The sequence below is a fragment of the Monodelphis domestica genome, chromosome 4 (genome assembly GCF_027887165.1).
Source record: "Monodelphis domestica isolate mMonDom1 chromosome 4, mMonDom1.pri, whole genome shotgun sequence".
In the NCBI taxonomy this organism is placed as follows: domain Eukaryota; kingdom Metazoa; phylum Chordata; class Mammalia; order Didelphimorphia; family Didelphidae; genus Monodelphis; species Monodelphis domestica.
This window is the reverse complement of record NC_077230.1, coordinates 374,665,480-374,680,416: the sequence shown is the minus strand read 5'-3', so window position 1 is coordinate 374,680,416 and position 14,937 is coordinate 374,665,480. Positions and strand designations below refer to the sequence as shown.

At 50.1% G+C, this 14,937-nt stretch overlaps 1 protein-coding gene across 2 annotated transcripts in view; it reads right to left on the bottom strand.

The window, feature by feature from the left end:
• Nucleotides 1–610: 610 nt before the first annotated feature.
• Nucleotides 611–14,937, bottom strand: part of SDC3 (syndecan 3) — a 70,679-nt gene continuing 56,352 nt past the window's right edge. For both annotated transcript variants that reach the window (XM_007492996.3, XM_007492995.3), the window contains 4 exons: nt 8,303–8,420; nt 7,406–8,058; nt 6,751–7,024; nt 611–6,433 (listed from right to left, as the gene is read on the bottom strand). In XM_007492996.3, the coding sequence (XP_007493058.2) occupies nt 6,267–6,433; nt 6,751–7,024; nt 7,406–8,058; nt 8,303–8,420 (1,212 nt within the window). In that variant the 3' untranslated portion in view covers nt 611–6,266. The remainder of the gene's footprint in view (nt 6,434–6,750; nt 7,025–7,405; nt 8,059–8,302; nt 8,421–14,937) is intronic.

Below are 14,937 nucleotides of genomic sequence, written 5' to 3'. Positions count from 1 at the left end.
CAAGCTTTCCAGTTAAGTAGCTTCTTGGGTCCTTCATCTTCACTGTGAAGATTTTTGCCTTAATTAAAACCTAAAAAACAATGAAAATCCATCTGTGTCCATTTCTCACTTTTTTTAGAACCAATGACTTGATTAAACAGATCAGAACAAACTTCTGTAAATTCATAGTGTCATCTCATCTTTCATTTTGATTCCTGTCCAATCTAGTTGATCTTGAAACTTCTCCCATGCTGGATAACCAAAAGTATTGTCTCCTAAGTCAATTTTATTTATTGTGATGAAGCTTGATGCTCATCATGTTAAACTCTTTCCCACTCTCTTGAAGAAAATATTTACGATTTGTACTGTCAAGCTTCTGATTAATCTACAATCATTCCCCCTTGTTCATCCTCTGAACTCAAACCAAAATTTTTGACCTTTTTACATCCTCCCCTGTGCCTATCTTTGCACTGAAGTCACTATTAAGGTAAAAGTTCACCACTGGAAGGATCTCATTAACATCTTCATAGAACCTTCATCATCCCCTAAAACAGATGGTGGTCCATAAGCAGCAATGGTCATCGGTTTGCCAATTCTAATCACAAGCATTGCAAAGTGAGATGACCAAGTATTCTGTGAAATCAACTTCTTTATTTAGCTCTCCAAGAACCTACAAGGCATTCTACTAGTTACTGAAACTTTCTTATATCTTCTATATTATTTATAGCAAGATTAATATGGATACGCTTAATAACCTGCATTTATATAGCTCTTTTAGGTTTACAAAGCATTGGTCAGCACATATGATTATCCCCATTTTATAGAGGGGGAAAGTGAGGCTCAGTGGGTTTAAGTGACTTGCCCAGAATCACATAACTAGTGTCAGAACCAGGATCTGAATCCAGGGCTGGCCAGGGTCTAAATGTAGCATCCTTTCCCCTACAGCACACTGCTTCTCAGTCTCAAAATGAACAGATTATTCTAGTAGAGTATCAAGTTATTGGTCATTAACAAAGGTCACACCTAAACATTAGTTTATAGAAAAGCTTGAAAACTGTGGGATGGTTGACATCTCCCGCCCCCATTCTCTACCACTCCGCCACCATCACTGTGGGAGATGAAGGAGGCCACATGGGACCTTTTGTAATGAGTGGCACCATGACCAACATGTCACCATCTAGTGGCCAGTCTTCTGGCAATGAGCCTTTCACAGTAGAAGCAATGTTACATAGTGTTAAGAACCTGGCCTCAGATCCTGGCTCTGCCACTCTCTGCCCATGGGACCTCAGGCAAGTCACTTAATCATCTCTCTGGGTGTTACCTCATTGCTCTGCCCATCTTAATGCCAGTTCCATGAGGCCTTCCTTGATTTCCCCAATTGAACATGAGCTTTTTTTATTCATTTCCCTTTGTTGCACCTTTCAAGTTTTAGATTTTAAAATATTGGTGTCACAGCCCCGCAGTAGACTCTTAAACTCCATGGAAAGGAATGGTCTCCTTTTTATCTTCCCCAGCACTTAAAGAGTGCTCTATAATAAATTGGTGCTTAATAAATGTTAGTGGAAAGTTAATGGTTCTCAGGAGATACTTAATTTCCCTTGTTTTCTTAGACTCTTCTAAAAGCAACAGTGGCACTGATGGTCCCTGGGTGTAGCCTTAAGGGGAAGACTTGAGGCACATGGAGGTGGCTTCCAGTTAGGCTGCCAAGGAGATGTGAGGTCAAGGCCTTTCAGTCCCAAGGCCTAGAGAAATGATTCTGATGCTCATCCCACTCCCAGCCAGGGAGCATCCTTTAAATGACTTAATTTTATTTCCTCTTATAAATGGGCACAACACAGAAAGAATTAAAAAATAATAATAATAATAATAATGGTACCATTACAGAATTGGGCCATCAGCCCAGGGATTGAACTAGTTCTGCGTGATGGGGAAGGGTTCAGTTGGTCTCTTTCTCCCTTGTTATTCAAAAGTTTTGGCCATAAACTCAGGACAAAAACAGTTAACAAACAGGTTGAGTGGGAAAGATATAGATGGGGTAGGGGTAGGGGGATTCTGCTCTCCCCTTTCTTCCACCTGGATGCACAGAAAATTGCTCCTCCAAGCCCCAGGCTCAGGGGTGGTTCTGTAGAGGGAGAGCCCCCAAAGAGGGGTCTGCTGCATGAGACCCAATTCCTGTTAAAAATATTTACATGCATTCACCGTTTAGGGGAGGGCCATGATCCCAGCTCCAGCCCATGAGGCTTTTCCCCTTCTCCAAGGGGTGTGCCAGAGCCTGGAACTTTGAGAAGCTCTCAGGACTGGGCCATGTACCCTGAGATCCTCAGGCCCCAGGTCTTTTGGTGATCTTGCTATTTGTAAATCTATACAGGCTTCTTCAATTCCTATTTACAAGGAGAGCAGCCTGGGGTCACTGCCCCACAAATGGAGAGAGGAGAAAAGGGTGGCTCTAGAAAGTGGAGGAACACTTGTCCTGAAATTGTGGATGGGGTGCCCTGAAATAGAAAGGGTGCCATCTAGAAAATGCAGAGGGACACCCCAAAAGGCAGCTTTTCCCAGCAGCTGCCTTGTTAATGGTTGAGAGTCATGGGGGAATGGGAATGTCTGCTTCCTGGCAGCCCTTCCAACCCAACCTCTCAGCATCTCTCAGGTCCTGAATCCAATACCAGCTGACCCTCCACAGGGGCCCCAAGCTCCTAACCACAAGGCTCCCCAGCCCAGTTGGCTCTCTCCTCCAACTTCCCTTTCCCAATGGGCATTCCACTAGGGACCACTCTTATCAGTTTCTATGGACCCCCAGAAATGGGAAACACACGTCACCAAAGATGGCCTCCGAGGGAATGTTGGTCCTGGGGTTGAAAGCCCAGGTTCCAGATAGCCCAACTCTTGAGGGGCTTCCTCCAGGTTCTAACCCCCCACTCTCCTTGCCAGAGGAAGCCCTCAGGCTACATGAACTCCCTTCTGGCTAGATTGCCCTCATTATAGATATAACTCACTCTGGCAACCAGCTGCCTATAGTTTCTCTACCTCCCCCCAAAACTCCCCATTCCCTACTCTCCCCAGAGATCCTCCCCAAGCCAAACCACTGCCAAGAAATGAGGGCAATGTTTAAGGTGACTCATTCGAACAGGACAGACACTGAGACATTCATATCATATTCCCAGTTAGAAATAAGAAAGGGAGGCCCCAGGGAATGACCATTGACGCCAGCTTGACCTCTCTCCCCACCAGTTTCTGGGGGGCAATATTATTTCACTTTTACTTCTCAGGGTCCCTTCCCATTTTTAGCTCCCAGCTACTTGGCCTCAAAGTTCCATGTCAGTTCAGCCTTCAAAGCGATGACAACGTCGGGGCTGTGACAACTATAAGGACCAAAGATGAAGCCTAGAAAAAGGACTCAGGTCCCCAGAAGGGGCTAGCCCCAAGGAGGCTAGGATTCAGGCAGCCCCATGCTCTGCCCCTCCACACTCAAACACTTGAGGATCAATTCTTTCCTAGTTGAGCTCTGACACTCCAACGAACTCCTAGCCTAAGGAAGAAGCCACTGAAGACTACCTCACTGGGAAATGGCCCTAGAGCCTTCATCAGCCTGCCAACCTTGACTCTTCTCTTCCTGTGGACCATGACCCTCGGAGTGGATGGTTGGGGGAAGGAACAAGGCTGACAGAATTGGGTGAGGGCCTGTGATAAGAGTGGACAGAAGGCCTTGGGTCTAACTGAAAAGGGGTCACTGACAGAAGCCTACAGGAGGAGATGGGGCAGCTGGGGCCAACATCTTCGGACCCTTCCACAGCCTCCCTCAGTTTCCCACCCAGGCTTCCGTCTGGATTTCTCTATCTACTCTCACATTCCCCCAGACGCCACAAGTCTCTCCCCATCACCTACTTGCACCCTTCAAAATTCACCAGTTGTTCAAGGGGATGTCTTGACTTTGGACCGAGAGGAGCCAACAAAGCAGGGGAATGAGATAAGTGAGACAGACATGAAAGGTGGAGAGGGGAGGCTAACAGTCCAAAAACCAAGATTCCATCCCTGGGACACCTTCCAGCCCCTTCTCCCCCAACAAAAATACCACCTCCCCCAAGTCTGAGACAGCCTGCCACAGGCTCCGTGCCTCTGCAGGGAAGTGCATCCATCTGGAAAAGACTGGCTCCAGCGTGGGACCTGGAGGTGACGATATTGTTCCAGTCCCTTGTCTGACTGTCGGCATGGGGAAGCCCCCCTCCCCCGAAGGCCAGGGTCCAGGTAGGAAGGCCTCCAACAACAGATGCTCCCAGAAGATGGCGGGTTTCTCAGGCGTCTCAAGGAGGCAGAAGATACAAACTGTACAGACCCAAGTGCATACATGGCACCCACTTCCAGAGCCATAAGCAAGGTCAAAAACTATGGATGAGGGAGAGTGGGGCCCATGAGATGGGGAGCCAGAAGGATCTCTGCAGGATTTCAGGAGGACCCCACAACTGACTCCTGCAAGTCCCATGGGGAGAAGGGGCCAAAGGCCCTGAGATGCCCAGGTCTCCCCACAGGAGCCGCCAGGGGGGTTGGGGGCGCGCCAGTGTCCGTACATGAGTCACAAGTCAGTCGGGCTCGGCAAAGGGCTAAGGACTGCTTATAACTATCCAGGCAGGCACTTTGTGGCTTCCAGGAGTTAGCAGACCCTTAGGCCCATGACCTGGCCAATACAGTAGGAGCCAGCATCAAGCAGGGAGTCGAAGGCCATTCCTGGGCAAGTTGGTCAGCTTCAGTGAAAGTCCTTCCTAGGACCGTTCCTAGGCCATTGGGGAGGAAGTCTGGAGCGGGCACACTGGGACGCTCCTACAACCCACCACAGAAGTCAGGCCCCTGGCTTTTGGTTCCTGGGTCCACCAGGACTGTCTCCTTCCTTTCCAAATCCACAGGAGGATCCCTACGGCTGGACCCATCAAATGATTCCCTCCCACCCGCCCCGGCTCTTCCCACTGGCTCCAAGCATCCAGGGAAGGGGAGAATAAGCTGTGAGGGCCGGGAGAAGGGGAAGGCAGGCCCCTTGCCCACCCACAACCCCCTATTTTTTTCTTTGAAGACGGGCTTCCCCGGCTGCCCGGCTACAGCCCGTGAGGCTGGTGATACTGACTCAGGATATGCCGATGACTGGTGTGTGGGACTCTCGATGGTATGGCTGGTGGGCCTGGAGTATGTGATCTTTGTGTGTGTGTGACTGCATGCTGGGTTGTGTGAGTGATATATGTGGCTGATTGTTACAAAGTCGTGTCTGGCAAACACTACCCCTTGGGTGGCTGCCTCGCCTGGAGCAGAATATCTCTGCCCAGACACCCCCTGCCCTTGCCAGCTAAAGCCACAGAGAGAGTCTGTGCGCGGTCCAGCAAGGGAGGTTGGGGAAGGAGAGAAAGAATGTCCCCCCTCCTCTGGAGAAGGCGTGAGCCAGCCACTCTCAGGCACTCTTGGCAAAGCCACATGCTTGTCAGCCCTGATGCTGGTTGGCACTGAAAGGTGACTCAAGGTTTGGTCCGAGAGAGCCTCCGGAGCAGGGGGAAGGGGCAAGGGAGGGCAGAGAGCCTCAGGCTCCCCGACTCACTCCCCTCTCCCACTGTCTCCCCTCTTCCATTCAGACTCTCTCTTCCTCACCCTCTCTTTCTTTCTCCAGCCTCCAGTCCAGCACCGTCCACAGGGCCAGAAGACGTCCCGCCTAAGAGATGGCATTGGCTGCCGGGGGCCCCAACACCACTACGCTAAAGGTGCGCGGCCCCGTGACAAAAGGTGCCCCGCTGCCAGTGCAGGAGAAACCTCCCAGGTGTGATGAGAAGGCCACAGAGGGCCCGAGGGACAGAGGAAGATTCCCGAGTCTCGCCCCCTCATTTATCCACCAAAGAAAGTTCTGTCTGACTCTTCCTTCTCCCACAGATAGGAATCTGGCCCAGGTCCTGGGAGCCCCAGCCTGGCTGGCCGCCCGCTCCTCCGATCCCAGCTTTGGCCTGGGGAGTGGGGAGGGCTGTTGGTCGGCGCTCCTCTGGGAGCAAACGGGGTCTGGGTGGCAAATCCGAGTTGGGTAGATAGGAGAGGGGAGGCTGGCCGCCCCCTTTCCAAGGTCCTGCACCAGGGGCCAGAGGGAGGGCACAAGGGTGTGTGGACGACGTCCCCTGCACCAGCAGTAACTTGGGTCCAGTGCAGCAGATGTAGAAGACTCACGGTCAGTTCTGTCCAAGGGGTAAGCAAAAGGGGGGAAAGGAGAGGAGAGGAAGGCTGGGGGACGGGGAGGGGAGGGGAGGCAAGAAGGAGGCACCGAGGTCCCTCTAGGCATAGAACTCCTCCTGTTTGTCCGGCTTCTGGTACGTGACGCTGGCCTGTTTGGGCTCCTCCAGGGTGTAGCTCCCTTCATCCTTCTTCTTCATGCGGTAGATGAGCAGCGTGACCAGAAAAGCAGCAAAGAGGGCTCCGACCACCCCTCCCACGATCACCGCTGCAAGGGAGAGACGGGAAGCGGGCTTAGGGCAGGGGTCACCGAGGCTCTGGTTCTTGCTGCCATGCCACCCCCCCATAAGGAGGAATAGGGGGACCCTCCCAGGTTTAAAGAGGAGCCCCTGAAGTCTGAACTAAAGGGAATGTGACCCAATCAGGGATGCTGAACAGCACCCCGAATATCTTCCTCCTCGGTGTGGGGAGACCCCCATTGGGGCCCCTCGGTGGTGCCACAAACTCCCAGGGCTCCCCCCAGGAGAAAAGGGAATGAGATGAATGAAAAGGAATGAAGGCATGAACCACGATGTAAGTGCTTACCTACTAACACCTCCTTCCTCTCTAGGATATTCTTCTGAGGCAGCTGGGCTGCCGAGTTGCCCAAGTCGATGGTGTTGTCAAACAGGTCCGGCCCACCCTTTTCGTCCTTGGGCATCACTCCCGCCACGGTGGTCCTGTCCCCCACGGCCACCACTTCATTGTCCAGCTCGGGCTGGGTGATCCCCTCCTCTGGGGGTTCCGAGTCCCCGCTGGGGAAGGGTACTTCTGCCTCGACGTCCCGCTGCGTAGCCAGGGGGGCTTCTGGGGTAGGGGTCTGCAGGAAATGAAAACAGAAGGGGAGGGGAGTGGGCAAGGGCCCCGCAGGAAGGACGAGGTCCCCGACGACCCCCCAATTCTTCCTCGTTTCCTAACCAGGGAACAGAAACGCGCCCAATGTCCCGCAGGCAGTCGGTGATGAAAGCCAGAACCGGAACCAGAGTTTTCTGGCTCCGACTCGGAGGAAAGAAGAAAACGATGGGCGCAGAGGAAGAGGGATGGAGGAAATGGACCAAGGAGGAGTCCGGGAGCCCATCTGAGAAAGGGGTGCTGTGAAAGCATGGGCACATCCGGCCTCCTTCATGCCTGCCCCTCCCCGCAGCCTGCTCCACTTCCTCCTCTTCCTCCCCAGCTCCCTCCTCCCCTCCCCGTCTCCCACCTGCGGAGCCTCTGTGGGCACGAGGGCTTCCGACCCCACCGCCACGGTGCTCTTCTCGAGGACGGCCGGGGGCCTAGAGGTCTCCGGCTTCGGCAAGGTGCTTGGCGTGGAAGTGACCACCGGCTTCGGGGTGGACACCTCTGTGTCTAGGCCAGAAGCTGCCGTGGAGAGGGTGAAGGTGGCAGGGGCTGTGGCCTGGACCGTGGCCCCCACCGTGGCCGCCACCGTGGCCGCCACCGTGGCCGGGGGAGGAGGCGGCAGCTTGGGGAGGACCGTCGTCCGAGGAACTGGCCCGCTGACGGCGGACGGAGGGAACGTGGAGATGCTGGCGGCGGTCGGGATGATGTCGGCGGTGGCAGCGGCTGTCGTGGTTGTGGTCACGGCCGGAGCCTCGGTGGCCACGGCCGGAGCCTCGGTGGCCATGGCTTCCACGGCCCTAGAGGCAGCCACGGTGGGGACCGCCGAGACTTTGGTCACCGCCGAGACGGTGGTGGCAGACTTGGGGCTGGGGCTCTCGGACGGCTGCATCTCAAAGGGGGTGCCCATGGGCTGCACGGCACTGGTGGGCAGCACCGCCGGGGTGGTGGACAGGGCGACGGCTACATTGGTGCTCATCCGTACGGCCTTCTCGATCCCAGACTCCTGCTCAAAGTCTGAAAGGAAGGACAGAGAGGGGGACGGTGGAGGCGGCGTGGACTGGGCGAGGTTGGGAGAGGAGGCTCTCCGCTACGGGAACGCACAGTGCCAGGCACACACAGAACACAAGAGCCGATGGTGGAGGGGACGAGGGCAGGAGCCAGCAGCTTCCTGTATAAGACAGGCCCAGAGGGGGCCTCGGGGGAGGGGGAGGAAAGGAGGAGGAGGAGGAGGAGGAGGAGGAGGAGGGGCTGTACTTACAACCAGAGCCAGAGCCTGAGTAGTGATCATCGAGCTCGTCGTCTGGGAAAGAGTCATCATCCCCGGATCCCTCCAGATCCACTGGCCTCTCAAAATTCTCACTGCGCCATCTCTGAGCCTAGGGAGGAGCAAAGGGACAGAAATCAGCAGCAAGGAACCCATGGGATAGTCAGTGGACACCTAGAGAGGTTGGAGACCACCCAGGCACATACCCACAGCAAAGGAACGGGGCCAGAGCTATTGCTGTGGCATCACTTAGGGGGCCCAATCTCCCCACACTTAGGGCAAGGACATTGGGGGTGCCACTCAGCCCTCATTGGGTTAAACTCCCGACTCACTCAATTATACAGAATGATCATGACCCTAAGAGCAGATCACTAGCAAAGTATTTACTCAGCACTGACTCCATGTCCCACAGGACAGCTAAGTGATGCAGTGGAGAGAGCACCAGGCCTGGAGTCAGGAAGACCAGAGGCCAAATCTAGCCTCAGTCACTTCCTAGCTGTGTCACCCTGGGCAAGTCACTTCACCCTGCTGGCCTCAGTTTCCTCATCTGTAAAAGAGCTAGAGAAGGAAATGGCTAACCACTTCAGTATCATTGCCAAGAAAACCCCAAAAGAGGTCACAAAGAGTCAGACACAACTGAAACAACTGAACAATTATATGTCCCACATCCTATGCTTAAACTCTGGGATTACAACAAGAAAAAAGAAATGGTCCTCTACCTTAAAGAACTTACACTTTATTGGGGTGGATTTTTACATGTGCAAAAATAAATAAATAAATGATGTTTCTTCATCCATAAAACATAATCTATTGTTGTTCAGGTATTTCAGTTGTATCTGACTTTTCATTGACACCATTTGGAGTTTTCTTGGCAAAGACACTGGAGGGGTTGGTCATTTCCTTCTCCAGCTTATTTTACAGATGAGAAAACTGAAGCAAAGTTCATTGACTTGCCCAGGGTCACTACCGTGCCTGAGGCCAGATTTTAATTCCGAAAGATGAGTTCTCCTGACTCCAGGCCCAGCACTCTATCCACTGTGCCTCCTAGTACTAGCAACTGGAGATAGGGAGTAGGGAGAGGTCAGGAAAACCCCATCAGCTTGAGCTTTGAAAGAACTGAAGGATTCCTAGAGGTAAGGGTGAGGAGAAACTCTTAGGCTTAAGAGATCGACTATTAAATCCACGGAGGTGGAAGATGGCACTTTGTACAAAAGGGATAGCAAGTAGACCGATCAGAGAAAAACATGGCAGCACTCACTATCCCAAAGATACAATGGGCAAGGTCAAGAGGCAGGAAGCAAAAGGGGTGATTGAGGGAAGCTGGGAAGAATAAAGGAACAAAATGGGGACTAGAACCTGAAAGGAAAGAGGCTGTGGGTGAAGGAGAAATAAGAGATACTCAATGCTCTTTTTGAGAAGGAAGAATGGACTAGAAAATCCAAGGAGACTAGATGGCGAGCCAGGACCTCTGCCTATAAACCATTCTTCTCCCTGAAGCATCTCACAGCACCCAAGTCTCAGGACTTTCCAGAGAAGCTGCTGCTTTCCCATGCTCCCTTGCCCTATGAGAGAGGCTACAAGAAGCCAGGACAGGACCTGGGCAATCTGCCCAAGGGGACAAGAAATATCTGGATTGGAGGTCAGTTGATGACGGCATCTGGACTGGCCCTTCTCCACTTTTTGGAAAAGACACAACTTATAGCCTCCATCTTTGACAAGTGAAGGGGAGGGAAGAAGGGTGGAAGGTTAGTGAATCCAGAAAGAGAAGTCAGAGCCTGATGCTTGGGGAATCTTGATTGTCAAGAGTTGTATTCTGCTCTTATCTTTCCATTTATTACATCCTCCAGCCCTGCTTTAAATCAGAGATCAGAGGCAGCAGCCAATCAAAGATAAGGGTCTGATCCCTCCATGGGGTTGATTAGCTTCTCTCTGGTCCACTCCATCCCACATCAATGGACAAGTCTGAGCCCTAATCATAGATACAAATACATCTGCTCTGCCCGGGTTAGACCAAGCCCAGGTCTTGGCCAAATGGCCTCCAAGGCTCATTCCCACCCCCAGATCTATCCTTACACCAGATACAAGACTGAATCCTAGTACTAGCAGTATGACCCTGGTCAGTCATTTACCTCTAGTTTCCTCATCTGTAAAATGGGGATAATTACTAGCATTTACATAGTGCCTTACCACTTTAGGTATATTATTTCATCTTAGTCTCACAACAAATCATTCAAGATAAATGCTATTATTATCCACATTTTTAGATAAGGAGACTGAGGCACAAAAAGCTTAAGTGATCTACCCAGAGTCACAAAGCTAGGAAGTGTCTGAGCTCTAATTTAAACCCATCTTTCAGACTCCAGGCACAGGATTTTATCCTTTCTTCTTCTGGGAACACAAAGAACACACCAACCTGCTGAGGTCAAAGGCATCCTCCCCTTATTCTAAGGAGTGCATTCATTTTTGGTGCCTAGGATTAAATCATGAACCCTCTCTACCCCACTAAAGAAAAGAGTACTATTTCACGGATTCATTCATTCAATAATTTACTGACAGCTTGCTGAGGCTATAAAACTCTTTAATGTTTTAGTGTCTGGAAGAGAAAATGAAAATATATTGCTAGCAGTTCCACATGCCTCCAACTGCTTGTGCCCTCCCTCTCAAACTATCCTCTATTTAACTACGTTGTAACTGTTAGCATTTATTCTTTGTAGTTATTCTTTCTTTAATTCATGCCCTTGTCTCCCATTAGAAGAGAAGCTCTTTGCAAGTAGGAAGCACCTAGTATATAACTGGCATTTAAAGGTTTGTTAATTTATCGATGGGAAAGTGCAAGGAAAAGGCAATTTCTTGAAGGCAGAATCACATGAAGCTTCACAGAGGAGGTAACCTTACATTCCCCAACTCCAGGCCCTTTCACTGGCCATGTTCCAGGCCTGGAATGCTTTGCTCCCTCCCCTCCACATGGTTTCCTTCAAGGCTCAACTGAAATCCCATTTTCTGCAACAGGCTCTTCTCTACACCATATCACCCATATATTCCCTCTGGGATTCTCTCTCATTATGATGGATGGATGGATGGATGGATACGGATGACGAACAGAGATACAGACAGATAGATAAGTAAGTAGATAGATAGATAGATAGATAGATAGATAGATAGATAGATAGATAGATAGATAGATAGATAGATAGATAGATGGATGGATGGATAGATAGATGGATGGATGGATGAATGAACAGATAGATGGATGGACAGATAGATGGATAGATAGACAGGCAGAAAGAAAGATAGATAGATAGACAGACAGATAGATAGAGACAGAAAGACAGACAGACAGACAGACAGATAGATAGATGAATGGATGGATGGATGGATTTTTAAAGCCTTTATCTTCTCTTAGTTATCAACTGTAAGACAGAAAAGTGGTAAGGGCTAGTCAATGAGGGTTAAGTGACATACCCAGGATCACACAGCTAGTAAGTGTCTGAAGCTAGATTTGAACCCAGCTTCTCCTGACTCCAAGCCTGGCTCTCAATCCACTGAGTCACCTAGCTGCCCCTACCCTGTATATATCTGTAAAAGCCTAATTATTTACATGTTGTCTCCTCTATTAGACTGTGAGCTCCTTAAGGGTAGGAACTCAGTTTCTTTGTAAACTCTAGGGGTTGGTACAGAATAAACCCTAACGCTCATTAGTGATAATCATTTAATTAATAAGTAAGTCCTTGCTATATTATAGGCACTGTGCCTTTAAGCCCTAAAAATGACAACACACAAATATATACAACTATAGACAGAATAAACTTGTTGTTGTTCAGTCATTTCAGTCATGTCTGACTCTTCACACCCCTAATTTGGGGTTTTCTTGACAAAGATACTGGCATGGTTTGCCATTTCCTTCTCCAGCTTATTTTCCAGATGAGGAAACTGAGACATAACAGGATTAAGTGACTTGCTCAGGGTCACTTAGGAAGTGTCTGAGACTAGATTTGAACTCAGGTCTTCCTGACTCCCCATTCTGGGACTCTATCTGCTGTGCTAACTAGCTGCCCCAGTACAAGATAAACAAAAATAATTCACAAAGGGAAGGCACTAGGAAGGGTTTGGGGGAAGGATAACGAGTTCTGTCTGGGACAAACTGAGTTTAAGATTTCTAGTCATTTTGAAGGATGGGCAGAATTTCAACAGATGGAGAGTGGAAGGACATGCACAAGGCATGAAGCAGGAAGAGATGGCCAAGTTCATGGAAGAAGAAGGGGCCAGAAGGGCCACCCCTCGAGGGAAGTCTGAGGTGCATACCCAGAAAGCTCAAGAGCCAGCTAGGGGTTTTAAACACACACACACACACACACACACACACACACACACACACACACACACACACACACACACAATTCAGAGGCTGAGGGAGAAACAAAGAACATAGTTTGGGGGTTTTCTTTAGCTTCCTGGGGAGCAAAAGGGACATCAAAGCAGAGACAGAATGACTGCCTCAGGAGAGCCAGGTGACAACAGAAGTCAGAGAAAGGCAAAAAAACCCAGCCGCACCAGCCCTCCTCATCTCTCCTGCTTTCCCTTCAGAATGGAAAGTAAAAGACGAAGATGCTTAACTGGGAAGTGAGCTCTCCAGGATGAGGGAGGAGCCTGGAAGGACCCAGCTGCCTTGAAAGGGTTCGTGTGGCCAGGCCTGCATCAGTAGCGATCCCGGGACTGAAAGAAAGGGATGTGGTTGCTGAGCCATTGCCAATCATTGAAAAATTGTAGAGAACAGACGACACACTGTGGGTCTGGCAGCAGGCAAATGGAGGCCTAGTTTTCAAGAAAAGGAAGAGGGTGGCTTCTTCAAACGATGAGCTAATCGCCTGATTTCTATTCCTGGCAATCCGCTGGAGTCTGTTATGAAAGGGGTGCTCTCAGAACCCTGTAGAAAGCACCGGGAGCCAGTATGGGTTCATGAAGAACGGATCATACCTGGCTGACCTCATTTCCTTTCCTTTTGGACTCAGCCACTAGACAGACAGCAGGGGAAGGGCAAAGGCACAGTACGCCTCCATGTCAGGAAGGGAGGAGAGTCTCTCCTCCATATTCTGGTGAATGAGAGAGGGGAAGGGAAGAGTAGAGAAGAAGGGGAGAGGGAGGGAGAGATGGGGGAGAGTGAGAGGAGCGGGGAGAAGGAGAGAGAGGGAAAGGCAGATAGGGGACAGACCGAGAGGGAGAGACAGAGACAGAAACAGGTGGGGAGGAGAGGGGAGAGACAGAAGGGGGAGGAGAGGGCGGGAGAGACAGAAAGAGGAAAAGGAGAGGGAAGGAAAGACACAGAAATGGGGGGAAGAGAAAGAGAGGGAGACAAATTCAAAAAACAGAAGTGGCGGAGGAGAGGGAGAGAGAGAAAGAGACAGGGGAGGAGTGGGAGGGAGGGAGAGACAGAAAGGGGAGAAGGAGAGGGAAGGAGAGACGGAGATAGACAGAGATATGGGGGAGGACATGGAGGGAGAGACAATGAGACAGAAACAGAAGTTGGGGAGGAGAGGGAGAGAGAGAAAGAGAAAGAGACAGGGGGAAGGAGAGGGAAAGACAGAGAGAGGTGGGAGAAGTGGGAAGGAGAGCAAAAAAAAGACAAGAGAAGAGGAGGGCTGGAAGAGAAAGAAAGACAGAGACAAAGAGACAAAGAGAAAAAATTGTTAGAGACACAGCAAAACGAAGACAGAAGCAGGCAAATACAGGGATATAGACAGACAGACAAGAAGAGAGGAAAAGAGACAGACAGAGTCAGGGAAAGAGAGAGATGCCACTGTGACAATGACCACACAAATGAAGAGAGCAATAAATGACAATAAACCTTAGGTCAAATTAAACTTGGGTAAAGTCTTGTTATAGCACACAGCTTCCCTTTCCTTTAATGAATGGAAAATTCTAACAGCAAATAGATGGTGCAGTGGACAGAGTGCCAGGCCTGGAGTCAGGAAGACTCATCTTCTTGAGTTTAAATCCAATCTTGGACACTTCCTAGCTGTGTGATCCTAGACAAGTCACTTAACCCTGTTTACCTCCATTTCCTCATTTGTAAAATGAGCTGGAGAAAGCAATAGTAAACCACTCCAGTATCTTAGTCAAGAAAACCCCAAATGTGTCACCAAGAGTCAACCACAACTGAAAAAAGTGACTGAACAACAAAAAATTCCAATTCTGTAGGATGGTAAATTCCACTAAGCACAATCGTCTTTTTTGTTACTCTGCTGAATTGTTGGAGGGAGTCTGGTATACTTTGGGATGTTTATCTCTAGGATTTTAACTCATCAGATTGGTGATTTCATTAACATTGGGATCTCCCAGTGAAGAAATTCCCTCTCTCCATCCAGATCTGCAAAATCATGGCACCTTGCAGTCCTAGAGTCTCTTAGGTGCACAAATGAGTTAAGTGGCTTAGTCAGTCATACAATCAGAATCAGAGGTGATACTCAAATCCAGATCTCCCTGACTGACTGCATAGACCACCAGACTGAATTAACATGGGTCAATTCTGCTGAATTTCCTCTCTCTCTCTCTCTCTCTCTCTCTCCTTTATATATCTCCTCTGTTTCTCCCCAACTCCTCTATTTCTCTGTCTCTCTCCCTGTCCCTTTCCC